This window comes from Populus alba, chromosome 19, assembly GCF_005239225.2.
Source record: "Populus alba chromosome 19, ASM523922v2, whole genome shotgun sequence".
In the NCBI taxonomy this organism is placed as follows: Eukaryota; Viridiplantae; Streptophyta; class Magnoliopsida; order Malpighiales; family Salicaceae; genus Populus; species Populus alba.
The window spans coordinates 19,519,008-19,540,552 of record NC_133302.1 but is presented as its reverse complement, the minus strand read 5'-3'; the positions used below and the strand labels follow the sequence as shown (position 1 = coordinate 19,540,552).

The window sequence follows — 21,545 nt, the reverse complement described above, 5'->3', positions numbered from 1 at the left end:
TTGGAACATAAACAATTGAACATTGGAAGAAACAAATAATTTCCCCATTCTTAAATTAAGGCTACTATTCTTTTCAACTCCGGCCAAATATGACAGGGCTTTAGTAAAATGCCTTTCTTCTTCTTCTTCCTCTGTCTTTTGCAGAAAAGATTGAGAAGTTTATATATATATATATATATATATACCTTTTTCCTTTTTCCTATATATATATAGGTGTGTGTGTGTGTATATAAAAGGAAAAAGGAAAAGGCACATGGCAAGTTTATTATAATTAATGGATCGAGTAAAATGTACAAGTTTCTTCGTATAATTTTATTTTTTTCAAATAAAATATTAATTCGGAACTAAAAACAATTAAAAATATCCAAAATATCCATTTTAAACTGGGATGAACCCCAGAAAATATTCGACTTTTACCCCCCCCCCTGCGGTCTAATGTAAAAGACGGGTGTTTTTTTTCACTTGTCACGCTCCCCTGCTCACCGACTCATGGAGGTAAAAATCTTACGTCACAGCGACATCATCTTGTCCCCTGCATTTTGTCCTCAGCTGGAAGACACGTTCAAAACAGAGAGAAGTGATCTAAAGTCATTGTTGCGGACAAGCAGTAACCAGGAAGCAATCCACTTGCCCCGGTGTCGTTTCACAAACAGTCAGTCAAATTCACGGTCAAGGCAGATGCTAAGGCTTTTGTAAAATTTTGAGGAAGATGGCAATGATGATGTCTCAGACTCCAGAAAATACAAAAGCAAAAACCTTATCATGAAATTCGTTTTCCGGCCTTTAATAATAATCAACAGTCATGGCATTGTTGATTATCGAAAGCCACCGTTAAGATAAGAAATGCGTAATTTTTAGGAAATGCGTAATTTTTAGGAAATACGATTGCAGTCAATCCAAGAGGTGGTAAGAAAAAGAGACCCATCAAGTCAAATATTGCTTCCTTCCAGCTCATTACACACAATCTATTCAACAGATGCCTTTTCCTTTTTCCTTATATATATATATATGCTGTTTTGTCTTTTTGGTATAAATAGTGTTTTTATAATTTTTTTATTTACTTTTTTTTTAATATTTATATGTACTAATATCAAAAATAATTTTTTTAAAAATAAAAAATACAAGAACTACCGACTACGAGCCCGTTTGGCTCTGTGACTACGGCTGCGTTTTATTTAAAACGCAGTTTGGTTAAGGAAAAAATCGATATACTATTCACTAGGCCCACTTAATTTCTACGTTAGAAACACAGTAAAAGAGAAGCAGCGATTTCATACTTTTTTCACTGTTTATGTTAATTGCATTGTTCCATAAACAGTGCAACTAACATGAACAGTGTTTAGTGCACACTGTTCATGTGAACAGTCCAAGAAAATTGCACTGTTCACTTAAAAAATGTTAACAGCGCAATTCTCTTGGACTGTTCACTCACTTGCATGCGTGAACTCTTTTTTTTTTTTTTTTTAAGTAGTGTGTTAACTTTTTTATCATTTTTTTTTTAAAAAAAACTAGTTTATAGTAAATTTTATACTTGATAATATTTTATCTAATTTTATTACATGCTAAAAATATTATGAAAACTGTAGTTTTTGTCGGATGTATTTTATACGTAATGGAATTATAAATGGTTTCATGAAATAATAAAAAATATTTTATATAACGTATGATTTATTTTATGATATAACAGCAATAATTAAATCCACAATATTTAAATTAAAAATCATCAATATTAATATATATTTTTTAAAATTATTTTATAACCTTAATTTTAAAAGTTTTCTTAACCAAACACATTAAATTATTTTTTCTTCAACCTCAATTTAACCATAGTTTTAACCAAACATCTAATTTTTTAAACCAATCTCAACTAAAATACTTTTTATAAAATATTTTTTTTTCAAATTATAACCACGACAGCTACCGCAATACCAAAAACACTTTACACTTGCATAAGAAACATTCCATGTATTCAGTTTAACTTTCCTTTGACTAACTTTCCGGATGGGTGCCAAACATTGGAAAATGAGGAAACTGAATTCCTGGAATTCAGTTTCCTTGAAACAAACAAGGCCTAAGTGTTTGCGCGTGTCGAGGACTTTTTTTGCCTCTCAATAATTAGTGTTATTTGTATTGTAACTTTTTTAATATTTCAAATGGATGAGCTATTCCCTTGGCTTGGCGTATTAGCAGCTTTAGGATCTTTTTTATTATATATTTTCTTTACACAGTAAACATTTATGTCCCACGTTATTCTTTAAATATTAACCAGTATATCGGCCTGCTATTCCCATATTCACATAAGGGTTAATATTAATCTTTTTAAAATTAAAATAGCAATCATTTGATTGAGAAGAACTTATTAGAAAAATCTATTTAATATTGTGATAACAATTTTTTTTAAAATGTTTTTTTAAAAAAATACATTACATTAAAATAATATATTTTTATTTTTAAAATTTTATTTTTAACATTAACCCAACAAAATAATATAAAAATAAAAAATAATAATTTAAAATAAAAAAACTCAAATCCAAAATATTTTCTTAGTACATTACAGATGGTTTACATTATTGACTTCCTAGAAAATTGAAAAACAACCGCATTGGTTTACCTACATCACCTTCATCTTCAGATGTTCAAAACCGGGTGCTGAAAGCTGCTGCAAAGCATGAATCCCATCCATCTGAAACTAAAGTTCCGAATCCATCACCTGAATCAGTGACTCCATTAAATGAGAAAGTAGATCTTTCATAAGCATAGGCATCGAGGCTGCATTTATTGGAGTGTGGTGTATAATTATTGGAGGCGGCATTAAATCTAAGAAGATCACTTGGCAAAATCTAAGAAGAGGTCTAGGTTAGTAAATGAAAATCAAAGATCCTTAACTTATCTTAACTTATCTGGTAAACACGGTCCCGAATTCTTCTAAATTAGTTGAGGAATTAGTTATAACTTTCAGACTCTTTAGATTTTGTCAAGATCCAGTTTTAAAATGAGGTTAGTTATAATCTAGAATTTGAGTTTATTTATAATCAGCTGATATCTAGAACTTTTCTAAATTAGATTCAAAAAATATTGTCTGAGCTAATTTTGTTATTTTCATTTTCATATTTCTTAGTTTGCTAGGCTAGTTTTAAGTTTATTTAAAGAGTTTTAAAATATACAATAATAAAATCTTGAATTTAAAGTTTTTATGTACTTACTGTTTTTCTTGTAAATGGAAATCAAAGATCCAAAACATGACTAAATGTACTTATTCTGCATGTGCAAGAATAAATGCGCACATGATTCATTACTTAGATGGATGGTTGTTACAGTTTGTTGAGGAATTAGTTGAATAACAGAAAGTAAGTTTGTTAGTCAGTTGCAACGGAATAACAATATTTACAGCTATCTTGAAAACCAAGTAATAATTGTAGATCAATTTGCAGTAACTACATAACTCTCTCTCCCTTTCAATCTCTTTTATTTCTCCCTCAATTTATTTTCTTCTGAACTTTTGTTTGTTAAGGAAGATCCGTGTCCGCAGGTAGATTTTCATCAAAGTGCAGATACACCCCATAGCTTTTCAACTCGACAGGCCTTCGGCTCTCATGACCTACCATCCTTCCCTTGTTGTCCTGTTCAAGGTAGAATTTAAATGTAACTTCATTTCCAGAACATTCACGCAATTGATTTACCACTTTGTAATATTGTAGAATCATGTGATCTGAGTCACATGTCCCCAAGTTATCTGATATAACCTTTCCGGAAGCGAGGACGTCTTCATCATGCTCACCGTTCTTATACTTAACATGGAAATCACAATATAAGTCATGGAAGGGAAGGGGGAGTGGAAAGACAAGGCATAAAGCAATTCCCTTGAGCTGATGACAATTTGAGGGCAACTGTATGGTGACTGAAGATCCAACTCCTTTGTCAGTACCGAACCATTCTGGAATTTCACTCCCCGGTAGAACCATTTGAATTCTGCCAAGTGGGATCTCCTCTCCGGACTGTAACACGAAAGTCACATTTCGAAAATGTGATGAAGCAAGCAAGAGAGAGAGAAGAAAGAAAGACAAGGGGGTTTAGAGAGATACCTGAATTTTCAAATGCATTGCCTCTATCAGTGGTTTCTGATCCAATTTGAAGCAATTTGTAAAATCCCATCGTAACTGTAATCTATCGATATTGATGATTGATGTCACGGTTTCTAGTGATGAACAGTCACGTGCACGTAGATCCCTCAGCTTAGGGGGGAGCTCAGGTAACGTTTTAATAGGTGTTCCATGCAAAGTCAGTTCTTCCAAACATACCATATCTTTGATTGACAATGGTAGCTTTTTAATAGGCGTTCCATCTAAATTTAGATACTTCAAAGATATCATATGCTTAATTAATGATGAGGGTATCTCTTTAATGCCCGTTTTACTCAAGTTAAGCTCAACCAAAGATTTCATAGGCACTGTGATTTCTTGGAAGCTCTCAAGTTTTGAGCAACCACTCATATCCAACCTTTCAAGTCTTGTGAGAAACTGGATTGATGATGATAGCTCTTTAAGTGGCGTTCCATCTAATTTTAGAATCTTCAAAGATGGCATATGCTTAAATGATATCGAAGGTATCTCTTTAATGCCTGCTTCACTCAAGTAAAGATACTGCAAAGATTCCATAGGCACTGTGATTTCTGGGAAGCTCTCAAGTTTTGAGCAACCACTCATATCCAACTGGTAGAGTCTTGTGAGAAACTGGATTGATGAGGGTAGCTCTTTAAGTGGCGTTCCACCTAAGTGTAGATTATGCAAAGATGTCATATGCTTAAATGATATCGAAGGTATCTCTTTAATGCCTGTTTTACTCAAGAAAAGATACTTCAAAGATTCCATAGGCACTGTGATTTCTGGCAGGCTCTCAAGTTCTGAGCATCTACTCATTTCCAATACCCTGAGTCTTGTGAGAAACTGGATTGATGAGGGCACCCCTTTAATAGCAGTTCCGCTTAGACGTAATTCTTCTATATCCCCTGAAATCTCTGGAAACTTGGTCATCTTTGAGCAACCACATAGATGAAGGACTTTCAACTTGCCACAAATTGATTGTGGAACTTCTTTGATTGAAGTTCCCCACAAACGTAAGCTTTTCATATTTTGTGAAATCGTTGGACACGTGGTCAAATCTAGGCACCGAAATATAGAAAGTTTTCTGAGAACCTTTGAATCAAGCATTGGCAAACTTCTAAGATTATAGCAAGCAAAGAGATCAAGTTTTTCCAGCTTGTCAAGATATTGAAGAGATGACGGAACCTCGGTTAAACTTTCACAGTGCTCAAGTTTCAAGGACTGTAAATTTTTTGCCATTGATAGATCTGGCAATTCCGTCAAATATTTAGAGTAAGATAGGTCAATTATTCTTAAATTTCCAACATCCTGTCAACAGAAAAAGGCATGATTAGAAAGTTAGCACCTCCAACTTCATATTTCTGATCATAAATCTATAGCAATTAAATCATACCTTTACTCCTGTCCAAAGTTTTACAAGATTGCTTCCCCAAAGGTGAAGCTCCACAAGGTGTTCAGCACGAAAAGATGGCGGCAAGGATTTCGAAGGGAGATATTTCCATCGCAAATATCTCAGCTCATTAGGAAGATATTCGAGGCCAGTAGGAGGAAGCTGCATTTTATCTTTTTGGGAGTAATCACTGTGATTGATACTGAGAAATCTAAGACCATCCATCATTGCGAAGGCATCAAATTTCAAGTGTATCTGTCTCGATAACTTAGAGGTGTCCAAACATATGCCTTTAATTTTTTGAGTTCCCTGTTAAACAAGAATAAAGAATAAACAAACAATAATACAATCCACTCAAACACATCAACTTTTGAGCAAATACATGAACGACAGTTAATGGCTGTAGCTTTAACCTTATTTTCCTCCAATACTTGAGCGACATCAGGAGGATGACATAACCTGCTACGTTCGCCAGATTCTGCACGAACAATGTTAAATGCCATTTCTTGTAGTAAATCATGCATTTCTAGCCATTCATAACCTTCATCATTATTAGTAGTTATGAGACACTTATCAATGAGCGTGCTTATATCGAACTTCACAGACCGACCATAAAAGCAATCTAATATTCTTGTTGCTCGGCGTTGCTCCCATCCTGTGAAGAAATGTGCTATGTCAAGAAATATGGATTTTTGTTCTGAATCCAACCCATCGTAGCTAATTCTCAACGCCCTTTCGATATGAGGGTGCTGAGCTAGTTTATTCAATGCACTGTGCCATTCTTCGATGCTTTTACCATAGAGAGAGGAACCCAAAACTTTAAGAGCCAACGGATTGCCTTGTACATGCCATACAATCTGTTCCATCAAGTGCATTTGATCAATTGTGGGGATGCAATTCTTCAAGGCTTTTGAGCTAAAGAGTTGGAGAGCTTCTTCATCGTTCAACCCCTCAACCTCGTATGTCTCATCAACTACATTACTAAGCACTTGCTTGTCCCTACTGGTTATGAGAACTTTACTGCCCGGACCAAATGAATTGTTTCGTCCATCAAGCAAATCTTTCCATTCTTCAAAACGCATTAAATCATCCACATTATCCAGAACAATAAAAACCTTTATACGACGAAGTCTATCCCTCACAAAAGAATCTCGAAAACTCAAGAATCCCATAGTGTTCAGAGTTTCTTGGCCAAGCACCCATGAAAGAAAGCTTCTTCGCAAATCAGATTGTTGCCTAAAGTTTTCAACAAAGATTCCTTCAAATTGAGAACGAACCTTGCTGCAAACAGCTTCAGCAATCGTTGTTTTACCGATACCACCCATTCCCCATATCCCTACAATGAGAACATCTGGAGACTCCATATCTAACAAAGACTCAACTTCACTAACACGTACATCAATTCCAAATAGACCCGTCGTAGTGTGACTTGAAGGCATGGCATGCAATTTTTTCAAAACATCTCCAACGATTTTCTCAATAAATTCAGACTCCAGCCTGACAAACAAGAAGAACACACATAATTGTTGGTCAAAATGGACCGGACAAGAAGAAACATATAAACATACTCGCTCCTTAGTAGCTACATCTATACATAGTAGACACGTATGAGTAATTGAGCATCATTATTGGCAATGGATAGTGCTAATGTAACACATGAATCGATGATAACATTGAGTTGAGTGATATGTAAAAATACATGACATTCTTCAGTGATATGTAACACATGAATCGATGATAACATTGAGTTCAGTGATATATAACACATGTGACAACAAAACTCATGGGATGTGATTTTTGACCTCACCTTTCATCAGTTGGCCTTTTGGTTGAAGTTCTTTGTTAAAAATTTCAGGTTTACGGACTCTGATCTTTATAAGAATTCTGAATGTATTATGAACTGTACTAACTAATCAGGTCTTTAGATTCCTTGTTTTCTTAATGTATTTTTAATTTCTCATATAATCTTCTTTATCAGCCCTCATCTTCTTAGGGGACATATTATTTATAATATTCTCGATTATTATATATATAAAAAAATATATAACACATTTAAAAACTGGAAACTACATGTAATCGGTGTTTATCTAATTAAATCAATTAAATGCAAGTGCATATGATGTTTTCTCACGTCATCCTTTTCACCTCAAACAAATAGAATATTATTTAACGACAAATTAAAGAACACATTGTCTGTCCTTGTAAAATTTACCGTAAGGATCAAAACAAATATTTTTTTAAAAATATATTATTTTTTATATAAATACATCAAAATAATCTTAAAAGACTAAAAAAATATTTAAAATAAAAAAATAATTAAAATAAAAACATTTTGAAACATAAAAACAAACAACCACTTAATATCAATACAAGCCTTAATATTTATACAAGTATTTTGCTAAAAATAATAATTTTTAAAAAATTATTTTTAATATAAACATATTAAAATAATTTAAAAACACTAAAAAATTAATTTAAAATAAAAAAAATAAAGTTTTTACAAAACATTTTAAAACACAAAAACAAACAACCACTTAATATCTATACAAACATTTTACATTAAATAATTTTTTTTTGTTTTTTAAATAATTTTTTAATATAAACACAAATAATATAAAAAAACTAAAATAAAATATTTAAAAAAAAAAACCATTTTAAAACACAAAACAACCAACCACTACAACGTTTTCAAAATCAAATAAAATAAATATAAATTCACAGAGCTCATCATTCTCAATAATTTTAAATTAAATTTCAAATCCTCAACAAATGAACGAATATTTTCTCATGGGATATATTTCAAGAGCTTACTCAGAATTCCCTAAGCTCCATCCAGATAGATTGGCTGCATCCGTCAAAGCGTTTCTGAAGCTCTGCACTACTTCCAAAGTCAGAGCTTTATTCCTTATAAGTCTAGCAAATGCATCCCCAAAGCTTCCAGTTTGATTTCTTACATGGGATGGATCCACCTTGTAAAATACTGGAATAACTATATGTCCATTGTTTTTTCCACGTTCAAAAATCTTTGCAAGCTCCTCCAAGCACCTTTTGGAAGATGCATAGTTTTCAGAAAAAACAATCACAGAAAGCTTGGCCTCTTCAATTGTTCTCAGAAGTGATTCCGGAATCTCATCTCCTCTGACATGCTGATCATCTTCGAAAGTTAGGATTTGTTTCCGTTTCAAAGCAGCATGGAGGTGGCTGGTAAAACCAACACGAGTTTCTTCTCCTCTGAAACTAAGGACGACATCACATTTAATTCCTTGTGGCTGGGCGGTGGTTAAGGTGGAAGGAGTAGATGGCGATGGAGATATATGACGGTTTCGTATGATGAATCTCCAGATATAAGCAAACATTTCGAAGAAACAAGAGTAAGACTCTGGTGGTAAGGTAGGTCTGGAGGGAGAGAGCGGAAGTAACTCAAGGAAAAAAGATGAGGTTGATTTTGAGTCAGTAGCTTAGGCTCTACGTATAAATTTATAATAATGGGGGCATCAAATCCAAGAATTTTCTTAGGCATTACGGAAGTAACCATTTGTTGATTTCCTGGAAATTCCCCAGTTACAAAGTGATGTGATAGGTTTTTATAAATTTAATTTTTTTTTAAATTATTTTTTTTTAGTTTTTTTATTATTTTAATTTACTGATAAAAAAATAATTTTAAAAATAAAAAACATAATAGATACTTTTTTAATATTTCAAATGTATTAGCTATTCACTTGGCGGAGTAGCAGATCTTTTGTTATTTTCTCTTCGACTTTTTTATTATATATTTTTTTAAAACACTAAACACTTCTGTGTGTCCCACATCGAGCATTCTTTAGTCTATTAATTTTTACTTCAAATTCTTTTATAATTTTCCTGGAAATTACGAATTTCTTGTCTTTGTTCTTTAAGGAACGGTTGCTTTTGATAATGATCATATCAAAATCCGTCAGAGCACTTTTTAGAAATATACTGTGTTTTATAAAAAAATAATTTTTGATTTAAATTTAATATTTTTAAATTTTTTTATATACTAAAATTAAAAATATTTTTTTTAAAAAATAAAAATAATATTTTAATACAGCCCAAGGGAGCTGCCATGCACATGGTAGGAAAGGCGCTTTTATCTTTGCCTGTAAACAATATTTTTATAAATTTTTGATTTTTTTTTTTTGAAATTTTTTTTAATTTTTTTTCAATTTGTTTTAATATCTGATGTTAAAAATAATTTTTAAAAATAAAAAATATATTATTTTAATATATTTTTAAATAAAAAACATTTTAAAAATAATTATTATTATATTCGTAAACATCTTCTATATCTTTGGTCCAAGTATTTGCTTTGCGGAGGACTTTTTTACCTTCATATTATATTATAATGGTTATGATGATTTAATTGAAAAGAACTTCTTAGAGAACTTGTTTGATATTGTACTAGTGATTATTTTTTAAATTATTTTTTATTAGAAATACATAAAAATAATATTTTTATTTTTTAAAATTTATTTTTAATATCAGAACGTTAAAATAATATAATTAAAACAAAAAATAATAATTTAAAATATACAAAAAATAAACAAAATTCAAATTCAAGTATTTTCTCTCGGCATTGCAGAGGGTGCACATTGTTAGCTTCCTGGAAATTTTCCATGCAGAAAAGGCTTCAAGTCTTGTTATTTGTGATGCGGTAGGAAAGGGCATTTAGGTTTTTGTTTGTCTTTGCTGTGTAATCAATGTTTTAATAAATTTTGAAATTATTTTATATTTTATTTTAGATTAACTTTTTTTAGTTTTTTTTTGTTTGTTTTGGTGTTAAAAATAATTCTTTAAAAGTAATAAAAAAAACATTATCTTAATATATTTTCAATCAAAACATATTTTAAAAATCAATTTCTACTACACTCATAAACACCCTTTATATCTTCAATTCAAGTGTATTCACATGCCAAAGACTTTTTTGCATTCAACCCTATTGTATAATGGTTATGATTATTTGATTGAGAAGAACTTGTTAAAGAATCTATTTGGTATTGAGATAATAATTGTTAATCAAGATAATTTTTATTTGAAAATATATTAAAATATTTTTTAAAAAATTTATTTTTAATATCAATATATTAAAACAATATAAAAATAAAAAAAATCAAATCCATGTATTTTCTCATACGTTAGAGAGGGTGCACATCTACTTGGAAATTTCCTGTGGATAGAAAGGCTTAGGGTGTTTGGGAGTGTGGTAGCTGTTGCTTTTCAAATAGCTTTTCGTGCCGAAAAGTATGCCAATAATGTTTTTTTTATTTTTTAAAAATCATTTTTGATATCAGCACACCAAAACGATCCGGAAAGTACAAACCGAACTTAATTTTAGCAAAAAAAAAAAAAATTAAAATTTTGGTGAAAAGCCGGTTTGGCCGCAATGCCAAACGGACACTTAATGTCTTGTTATTTGTTTTTTCTTTTTGTGATTGGGTAGGAAGAGCATCGAGTCTTGGATACAAGTGTTTCCACGAACTAGGACTTTGTTGACTTCCAATTATATTATAGTGATTATAATGATTTCATTGGGAAAAACTTGTTACTCTGCCCCAATAATAGGAATTTTTTAAAAAACAAATTGATACAGTTAGAGAAATACATAATATGGTTTAATTTTATTTAAAAAAGAACATAGTTTTTAAAAAAACTGCTATTTTAAACTACGATTTTAATATAAAAGCGATTCAGAATCACAATCGTGGTTCTGTTTACTGCTTTTGGCAATATAATTGGCATGCATCCATGTAATTATAATTACTTCTTCTTTTTACATGCTTTCTTCCACCTCATTACACACAATCTATTCAAATAAATCGGCAGATGCCTTTTCCTTTTTCCTTTTATATATATTTATTTATTGTGAAGAAGAAGAAGAAAAGGAGAGAGGAAGGGATGGGGGATGGGGCCAATCCTTAAGTGCGCTTCCTGGCAAGTGCTTGGGCAGCGTGTTCGGGAAGCTGAGTTTGGAAATTACGTGTTTCTCGTCATCATGACCGTTGACGAGAAGAAGAAGAAGAAACAGTAAAATAATTATTTTTTATCATTTAACTAACTAGAATTTTTTTATAAAATTCATTTATTATTGTAATTGTCATTGTTGTAATTATCAAAGACAAAATAATTTTAAAACATTTGAGAATTACAAAAAAATAATTTAAATATTCTTAAAATAAAGTTTTTAAAACTAATATCCATGAGTGTTTTGGTCTTTTTAACATTTTCATAACAGAAATAACTATACTACTCTTGAAAAAAATAAAATAATAAAGAAGTTCTTAAAACTTTATGATTTTTTTTTTTAATTTTTCCGGGTTAAACCGAGTTAACCCATGAAACCTAGAACTCGGTTCCTTGACCGGGTCAACTCCCAAACCGGATTTAATAACTATGGTTTTTGCATGTCGATGACATTTTTGCCTAGCATTATATTATAATGGCTATCTTGATCTGATTGAAAAGAATTTGTCAGAGAAACTGTTTGTTATTGTACGTAGTAATAATTATTTTTAAAGTGTTTTTAACTTGAAAATATATTAAAATAATATATTTTTTTAATTTTTTTAAATTAACTTTTGATATCAACACATCAAAATGATATAAAAAATAATAAATAAAAATTAAAAATAAATTCAACTTGATAGAATTGTTTTACCCCCACCATTTTCACGATGTGAGCTTGCATGTCATTTTTGGCCTCCATCCAACCTTAAGCAGAAAAAACAAAAGTGGAAAGAGATGCTCTTTCTTAAAACCTTGATCCAGTGACCTTAGTTTGGATTAGATTTAAATTCAATCAGATGAAGATTAACCCTATTCATGAAAATTTAAGATTTAAATTATTAATCAGATGAAAAATTTAATTATTCTAGTGTTAGTGTAGGGTTTAAGTAATAGACTGCCACTAAACTAAAAGCGTGTTTGGGAGTATGGTTGTTGTTGCTTTTTAAAATGTTTTTCACTTAGAAAAGTGATAAAACAATGGAGTAATCAAACAGTAGAGAAGGAATGTTGCAGCCCAAAAACCTTAGGGTCTGCGTGTATTGTATTAGGGTTTTATAATCCCTCAATGTGCACAATTAATGCCATAATAAATGCCTAAATACATGCCTAAGATTATTCACATTCCATAATAGGGTAATATTACAATCAGCTAATCCCATATTTAGATATTCCATAATACCCCCCTCAAGTTGGAGCATGAAGGTCTCGGATGCCCAACTTGCGTAATAAAAATTCATATTGTTGCTTTCCCAAGGCTTTTGTGAATATATCGGCAAGTTGTAATGACGACGTAACGAATTTAGTCGTAATACTCCCAGCCACAATGGCATCACGGATAAAGTGACAGTCAACCTCAATATGCTTAGTGCGCTCGTGAAACACAGGATTCTGCGACATATGAAGGGCCGATTGACTATCACAATGAAGGGATATAGGAGTTGGATGAGACATGCCAAGACTTTCCAGTAAAGCTTTAAGCCAAGTCAACTCACACGTCGTCATAGCCATAGATCGGTATTCTGCTTCGGCGGAGGAGCGGGAGACAATGTGTTGTTTCTTGGTTTTTCAAGATACCGGTGAATTACCAAGAAAAACTATCCAGCCAGTAAGTGATCGTCGAGTAAGGGGGCAACCGGCCCAATCGGCATCACACCACCCGTGGAGCCGCAGATCACTTTCACTACTAAGAAATACACCTTGACCCGGATTACCCTTAAGATACCGGACCACCCGCAAAGCAGCTTCCCAGTGTTCCTCCCGTGGGCATTGCATGAATTGGGATAGAATATGCACACTATAAGATAGTTCGGGTCGAGTGAAGCAAAGATAAATCAATCGTCCTACCAAGCGACGATATTTTTCCGGATCGGCTAATGTTGTACTAGTGGACAAAGCAAGTCGATGATTTAGTTCTAAAGGAACAGCTGCTGGTCGAGCCCCTAGTAACCCGGCCTCCGAAATAATGTCAAGTGCATATTTGCGTTGACAAATAACAAAACCAGCAGGATTGCGCGCCACTTCAATGCCCAAAAAATATTTTAGGCAGCCAAGATCTTTCATGTGAAAGCAAGCACTGAGATAATCTTTGAATGTCTGTATATCACCCGAACGATTGCCAGCGATGATAAGATCATCAACATACACAAGGACACTAAGTTGTACTTCCCCCTGCAGATATGTGAATAATGAGTAGTCGGAATAAGATTGCTGGAAACCATAGCTCGTCAAGGCGGTTAAGAGTTTAGCAAACCAGCACCGAGGAGCCTGTTTCAACCCATAAAGCGACTTTCGAAGTTTGCACACTGCCCCAGTTGTCCCGACGTGAAAACCAGGCGAAAATTTCATGTAAACTTCCTCCTGAAGATCACCATGCAAAAATACATTATGAACATCCATCTGATGTACTGCCCAATTCTTCGCGGCGGCCACAACAAGAAATACCCGTACAGTAACCATTTTTGCGACAGGCGCAAAAGTTTCCGTGTAATCAAGACCTTCAGTCTGATGATTGCCCAAAATGACTAGGCGAGCCTTCAAACGCTCAATAGTACCATCAGAATTATATTTGATCTTGTACACCCACTTGCATCCCAAAGCTTTCTTCCCAGCCGGTAGACTCTGAACAACCCAGGTCTCATTATTTTCGAGTGCGGAAATTTCACGCTGCATGGCATCTCTCCAACCTTTGTTTCTGACTGCCTCCGAATATGACACGGGTTCCCGCTCAGCTGTGATGGCTGCAAGAAAATGTCTATGTCGCATAGAAAATTTGTCACAATTCACATAATGTGCTAAAGGATAGGGTGTACCTGAAGGATGCAGTGGGTCGAGTGGCGAGCGAGATGGACTCAGTTGAATGGTGTTGGTGACATAATCATGGAGTCGGACGGAGGGATACCGCTGGCGATGTCCTCTCCCCAATAGATTAACCTCGTCTTCTTCTAGATGAGGAGAAGTCGATGGGGCAATATTTGGAAGTGAGTCAGAAGATGAATGATCTAACTCTAGCATATCCTTGGGTATAAGATCGTGGGCCTCGTCAGAAGTGGAAGGCCCATCAGTAGTTTGAGCAAAAGGAAAAACATCTTCTGAGAACACAACATCCCGAGAGACAAAAAAATCCTGTTTTTCCAAATCATACAGGCGCCATCCCTTCTTCCCATAGGGATAACCAAAAAAAATACACCGACGACTTCTATTTATCCCCCGTCTTCTCATGTGCATAACACAAAGACCCCAAAACACGTAAGTGATTATAAGACGGTTCCACCCCATGTAAGACGCGATATGGTGTTTTTCCATCCAAGATCAAGGAAGGGGTCCTATTGATTAAGTACCCAGCAGTCAATACACACTCGCCCCAAAATTTAATTGGAAGAGAACCTTGAAATCGCAGAGCGCGGGCTACATTCAAAATATGTTGATGTTTTCTCTCCACACGCCCATTTTGTTGTGGAGTGTCTGTACAAGAAGTCTGAAAAATAATTCCTTGATCAAAGAAATATGATTTCAGACATGTAAATTCTGTCCCGTTATCGCTTCTAAAAATTTTGACTTTCCGAGCAAATTGTCTCTCAACCATGGCAAAAAAACGCTTAAGCATACTAGATACCTCTTTCTTGTCAACAAGCAAATAAATCCATACAGCACGAGAGAAATCATCAACAATAGTTAAAAAATACGAAGCACCACATGAAGAAACTGTTTTATATGGTCCCCATAAATCACAATGAATTAGATCAAAAATACCCAAGGTCTTATTTTCGCTAACACAAAATTTATCTCTCCGTTGTTTTGCTCTTTGACAAACATCACAATTTTTATTCAAACTATTTTCCTGGTTGCTAGAATGAACTTCGGGAACTAACTTTGTTATTCGTAGAGAAGGATGCCCCAGTCGCTGATGCCAGAGATCAAGAGACGCTTTATTACTGATCTTCATTGTATTAATCCGCGGTATCCCTTTGAAATAATAAAGTCCATCTCGTCTCTCACCCGCACCAATCAGCATCCTCGAGGTGTGGCCCTGTATAACACATAATTTTTTAGTGAATAATACAAAACAATCATACTGATCAATTAATTGCGACACAGAGATTAAATTGCAAGTAAGTCCTGGCACATAAAGGACATTCTCAAGACACAAATCTCCATCAAGAACAGTTGTTCCCTCTTTGACCGCCAAAGCACTACTTCCATCTGGTAATCCAACGGGACACTGATCGATTATTTGTAAATCATTAAGCTCCTCAATTGACCCTGTCATGTGGTTAGAAGCCCTGGTGTCCAATATCCACACCGAACCAGTCACTGTCCCATACAAGTTTTTAAGCTTACCGGTCATTTTATCAGTTATTTCTTTCGGCTCTCCCAAGATGGCCTTCAATTTTGCCCACTGCTCGTCGCTCAAACCTGGGAACGACGAGCCTCCACCTGCGTCTGCAATAGTGGCAGAACTGGACCTGATGGTGGTGAGAGCAACGTTAGCACGGTGGGTTCCTCTGTGACCCCGGCCTCTTCCTCTACCACCGGAGTACCCTCTGCCACGGCCAACCTCTCTTCTCTCGTCTCCCCTGGGTCTGTCACCCCACCATTCGGGGTATCCCGTTAGGGCAAAACAATTGTCTTCTCCATGCCCTGATTTATGGCAGTGCGAGCAAATCCCCTTCTCTTGCCCGTCGGTTTGAGTCATGGAACCCTGCTGTCATCCGTCGATTCGGGTGCGAGCAACAAAAGCCACAAATTCTCCTTGTTCTTCTCTGCCTCGAGTCATCCCCTTCACCTGTTCTTCTTGAGTGAGGATAGAGTATATCTTGTGCAACCCCGGTAATGCTTCTTGTGCCAAGATGTTAGATCGGGTTGTCCCGAACCGCTGCTCATCGAGACCCATAAGAAACAGGTGCACCTTCTCTTCCTCTCGTCTCTTTTCCAATTCTGAACCCAGATTGCATGTGCACTTTCCACACTTGCACGCCGGCAATTGCTCAAAATTGCCCAGCTCATCCCATAATTTTTTCAATTTCCCATAGTAATCCATGATAGTCATTCCTTTCTGTTTGCAATCGGCCAATTAGGACCTTAATTGTTGAATCCGAGGTCCATTGGTGATGCTGAATCGGTCTTTGATGTCCAACCACAAATCCCGTGCAATCTCTACATGAGATATGGTTTATCAGAGTGTGGATTCGATAGTGTTTCGAATCCAGGACACCAACAATGAGTTGATGGTCCACCAGTCTTCCCAATCCTCTGATTCTTCACTAGGTTGTTCAATAGACCCGTCGATGAACCCGAATTTCTTTCGGGCTCTCAAGGCCGTTCGGAACGAACGTGCCCACTCTTCATAGTTGTCCCCCTTCAGTTGGACTTGAGTAATTGTAAACCCAGGATTATCAAGAGATGTAATGTCGTATGGCGAAATCGTTTTTCGATTCTCACTAGATACACTCTTGCTCCCGGACATGGATTCTGCCATGTATTCTGCTTGATTGTGTGTCTGATTTCGATTGTTTTATTGCTCTGATACCATGATAAAACAATGGAGTAATCAAACAGTAGAGAAGGAATGTTGCAGCCCAAAAACCTTAGGGTCTGCGTGTATTGTATTAGGGTTTTATAATCCCTCAATGTGCACAATTAATGCCATAATAAATGCCTAAATACATGCCTAAGATTATTCACATTCCATAATAGGGTAATATTACAATCAGCTCATCCCATATTTAGATATTCCATAATAAAAAGCATGTTAATAATATTTTTTTTATTTTTAAAAAAATTATTTTTAAGATCAGCACATCAAAATGATTTGAAAACATCAAAAATATATTAATTCAAAGCAAAAAAAATTCAAAAAATTTTCAAAAACGCTTTTAAAAAGCACTCCCAAACAGACACTAAGCTACTTAGATACGCTCAAAACAATTAAACTCTTATTCATGAAAATTTAAATTATTTCTTTGTGAATAAAGAAGGCTGGACATCTTGCTATGTCTTTTAATTGAAATTAAAATTAAAATTAAAAAAAAAAACTAAAAATTATTCTTAATTATAAGAGAAAAAATAACTTTTAAACATATTAGAAGTACAAAAAAATAATTGAAATGTTCTTAAAACAAAGTTTTTAAAACTAATATCCATGAGTGTTTTGGTATTTTTTAATATTTTTATAACAGAAATAACTATATTATTCTTGAAAAAAATAAAATAAAGAAGAAGAAGTCGTGTTTAAAGTAAAATTTTAAAAAACTAGGATTCATGGGTGTTTCGGTAAAATAATTAAAGTAAAATTTTTAGTTATAATCAAAGTGATTTAGAGACATTTGCATCTTAAAAGCATCCATGTTTTTTTTAGGACATTTCTCCGCAAACACGTGTGCATGACCGGGGATGGGCCAATCCTCTTCTTCATGCCCCTGCAATAGTTGCTATATTGAAGGGACGATGACTTAAACTAAGTATGTATTTAGAAGTATAGTTGTGAATTTTTTTTTAATTGTTGTTATTTTAAAATAAATTAAAATAATATTTTTTTTTATTTTTAATTTTTTTAAAATTATCACATTAAAATAATCTAAAACATAGAAAAAAATATTAATTTTTAATAAAAAATTTTTTAAAAATATAGCTTTAACCACGTTGCAGACGGTGTCGGCAGGTGCAGATGCCTTTTCTTTTTTTTTTTCTTTTTTATCGGCAGATGCCTTTTCCTTTTTTAGATGCCTTTTGCCTTTTCCTTTATATATATAAAGGAAAAAGAAAACCACGTAATTTCAAGGAAGACATAAGGTCAAGTCGTCGTCCCCACCCATGGATATGGCTATTATTGCCCGAGCAATAATGTCTTGTGGACAGAAAGGATTCAAATATTCTTTGAAGTAAAATTTTAAAAACTAGGATTCATGGGTGTTTCGGTAAAATAATTGAAGTAAAATTTTTAGTTATAATCAAAGTGAATTAGAGACATTTGCATCTTAAAAGCATCCATGTTTTTTTAGACAGCACATGTGACTTTTCTCCGCAGACCACCACCACCACTTTTTACGACTGTATTAAAGCATAACGACGCCATTTTTTTAATGGTTAGACAAGTGCGCATGACTGTGTAATGGTTTGCCTCCAACAATTATTGCTGTAATTAGAAGAAACATATATTCTCGTGTATCATCATATCACAACTGTGATAGATAATTTTTTTAATATTTCAAATGGATTAGCTGTTCCTTAGCGTATTAACAGCTTTAGGATCTTTTGTTATTTTCTCTTCAATTTTTTTTTATTATTATACAAACACTTATGTCCCACATTGTTGACTTCCTGGGAATTTCCCATGTACAAAAGGATTCATGTCTCGTTAATTATCAAAACAAGACAAAAGAATGACGGGCAATAATTCTCAGTGTGAAGAAGAAGAAGAAGTCGTCTTGAAGGAGAGAGGAAGGGACCGGGGATGGGCCAATCCTCTTCTTCATGCTCCTGCAATAACTGCTATATTGAAGGGGACGATGACTTAAACTGAGTATTTGTTCGAAAATATAGTTGTAATTTTTCTTGAAGTATTTTTATTTTAAAATTATATTTTTTATTTTAAAATTTATTTTAAAATTAACGTATCAAAATAATTCAAAACATATAAAAAATTATTAATTTTTAATTAAAAAAATTTAAAATTTTTAAAATACAGTTTCAACAAGTTTCTAGACAGTGTCGGTGTCGGCGGATGCAGATGCCTTTTCCTTTTTTATCAGCAGATACCTTTTCCTTTTTAGATGCTTTTTCCCTTTTCCTTTACATATATAATTGTTTGTCTTTTCAAGGAAGACTTAAGGTCAAGTCGTCGTCCCCACCAATATGACTATTATTGCCCGAGCATAAAGAAGAGGATTGGCACATGCTTTGGCAATTTGGCAACTTGATAGAATGTTTTTGAATTTTGACCCATTTTCATGATGTGAGCTTGCATCTCATTTTTGGCCTCCATCCAACCTTATGCGGAAAAACAAAAGAGGAAAGAAATACTTTTTCTTAAAACCTTATCCAGTGACCTTAGTTTGACTAGATTTAAATTAAAAGAGATGAAAATTAACCCACAAAACTACTAAAACTAAGAACTATGAACATATTTTTGAGACTTTAACTGATGACAGAATGACCCATGAATAATCAATGCTATCAATGGTCATATTAAACTATATGTACATCAGAAAATAAAATTAAAAATGCATTATCTCACAAGTCTTGAGTAACAAAGTTATCTACACATACCATGCATTGATGATATGAGAACCTGAAAATAAACCCAATAAGCCTTCAAAGTCCAGGTCTTTAAAATTAGAAAAAAACAAATTCTTCATGAGAACTGAGCATATGAAAATAATAAGAGTAAGGTGAGAAGAAGAAGAGGGAACCTGCTAAGGGGTCGTAGAAACCAACAGCTTGAAGGTGTTTGCTATCTTTTTTAGTCAAAATGTGTCAGAACACTTTTTAGAAATATATTGTTTTTTAAATAAAAATTAATATTTTTATATTTTTAAATTGTTTTGATATATTAAAATTAAAAATAATTTTTTAAAAAATAAAAATAATATTTTAATACATTTTAATTTTAATTTCCCGTAGCAGCCCAATGGAGCTGCCATGCACATGGAAGGAAAGGCGATATTATCTTTGCCTATAAACAATGTTTTTATAAATTTTGATTTTTTTTTAATTTTTTATTTAAGATTAATTTGTTTTAGTTTTTTTCGGTTTGTTTTAATATGTTTGTGTTAAAAAATAATTCTTTAAAAATAAAAAATATATTATCTTAATGTATTTTTAAATGAAAAACACTTTAAAAAACAATTGTTACCATACTCGTAAACACCTTTTATATCTTCGGTCCAAGTATTTGCCTTGTGGAGGACGCTTTTGCCTTTATATTATATTATAATGATTATGATGATTTAATTGAAAATAACTTGTTAGAGAGTCTATTTGATATTGCATTACTGGTTGTTTTTCAAAAAATAATTAATAGAAATATATCAAAATAATATATTTTTTTATTTTTTAAAATTTATTTTTAATATCAGAAAGTCAAAATAATATAATTAAAAACACAAAAAAAAAAAAAAATTTTAAAATCAATTATTACTATATTCACAAACACCTTATATATCTTCAATCCAAGTGTTTGTACATGCGGAGGACTTTTTTTGCATTAACATTATATTACCACACTTGCAAACACTTTTATATTTTCGGTCCATGTGTTTGCACATGCCAAAGAGTTTTTTGCCTTTACATTATATTATAATAATTATTTTTCAAAATAATTTTTACTTGAAAATATATTAAAATAATATTTTTTATTTTTTAAATTTTATTTTTTATTCAGTCCATTGAAATGATATAAAAATAATTTAAAATAAAAAAATCAAATCTTTTCTTGGACGTTGCAGAGGGTGCACATCTACTTGGTAATTTCCTGTGTATAAAAAGGCTTAATGTCTTGTTATTTGTTTCTTCTTTTTGTGATTTGGTAGGAAGGGCATCGAGTCTTCCTTAAGTCATCTGCCGATGATAGATTGTGTGTAATGAGCTGGAAGGAATCATGTAAAATGAAGAAATAATTATAAGCCATATTGATGGGGACGACGACTTCATCTCAACTCTTCCTTTAAATTACGTGTTTCCTTTTTCCAAATATTTTCTCATGTACAGAGGTGTTGACTTCCCGGAAATTTCCTATGTACAAGTCTTGTTCTTTGTTTATTTGTGATTTGGTAGCAATGATCTACACGCAACGATCAAGTGTTTGTTATTTGTTTTTTTTTTTTTTCTATCTGCATCGGTTAAAAACCAGACCAGCAATATTTAGCCCAGCAAACCCGTTTGACCTACAAGGTCAACTCGTGGATTTGATTTAATAATTATATAGGATACATTCCTATTAAGACTAAGCTACTTTGTTAGGCTTGAAACAATTGAACTCTTAGAGCAATTGTTTTGTCTCTTCTTTACATGCTTCAAAATGCTATTTTATCATTTAA

General features: G+C 33.1%; 2 protein-coding genes across 2 annotated transcripts in view; both read right to left on the bottom strand.

The window, feature by feature from the left end:
* The window catches only part of LOC118058294 (uncharacterized), a 55,037-nt gene that overhangs the window by 31,504 nt on the left and 1,988 nt on the right, over nt 1–21,545 (bottom strand). The window lies entirely within an intron of this gene.
* Nucleotides 3,372–19,546, bottom strand: LOC118058302 (disease resistance-like protein DSC1). Its single transcript, XM_035071009.2, has 6 exons — nt 19,443–19,546; nt 8,302–8,856; nt 5,904–6,987; nt 5,494–5,799; nt 4,083–5,408; nt 3,372–3,995 (listed from the first exon to the last, which is right to left on the bottom strand). The coding sequence occupies exons 1-6, from the start codon at nt 19,490–19,492 to the stop codon at nt 3,507–3,509; spliced, it is 3,810 nt and encodes a 1,269-aa protein (XP_034926900.1). The 5' UTR covers nt 19,493–19,546; the 3' UTR covers nt 3,372–3,506.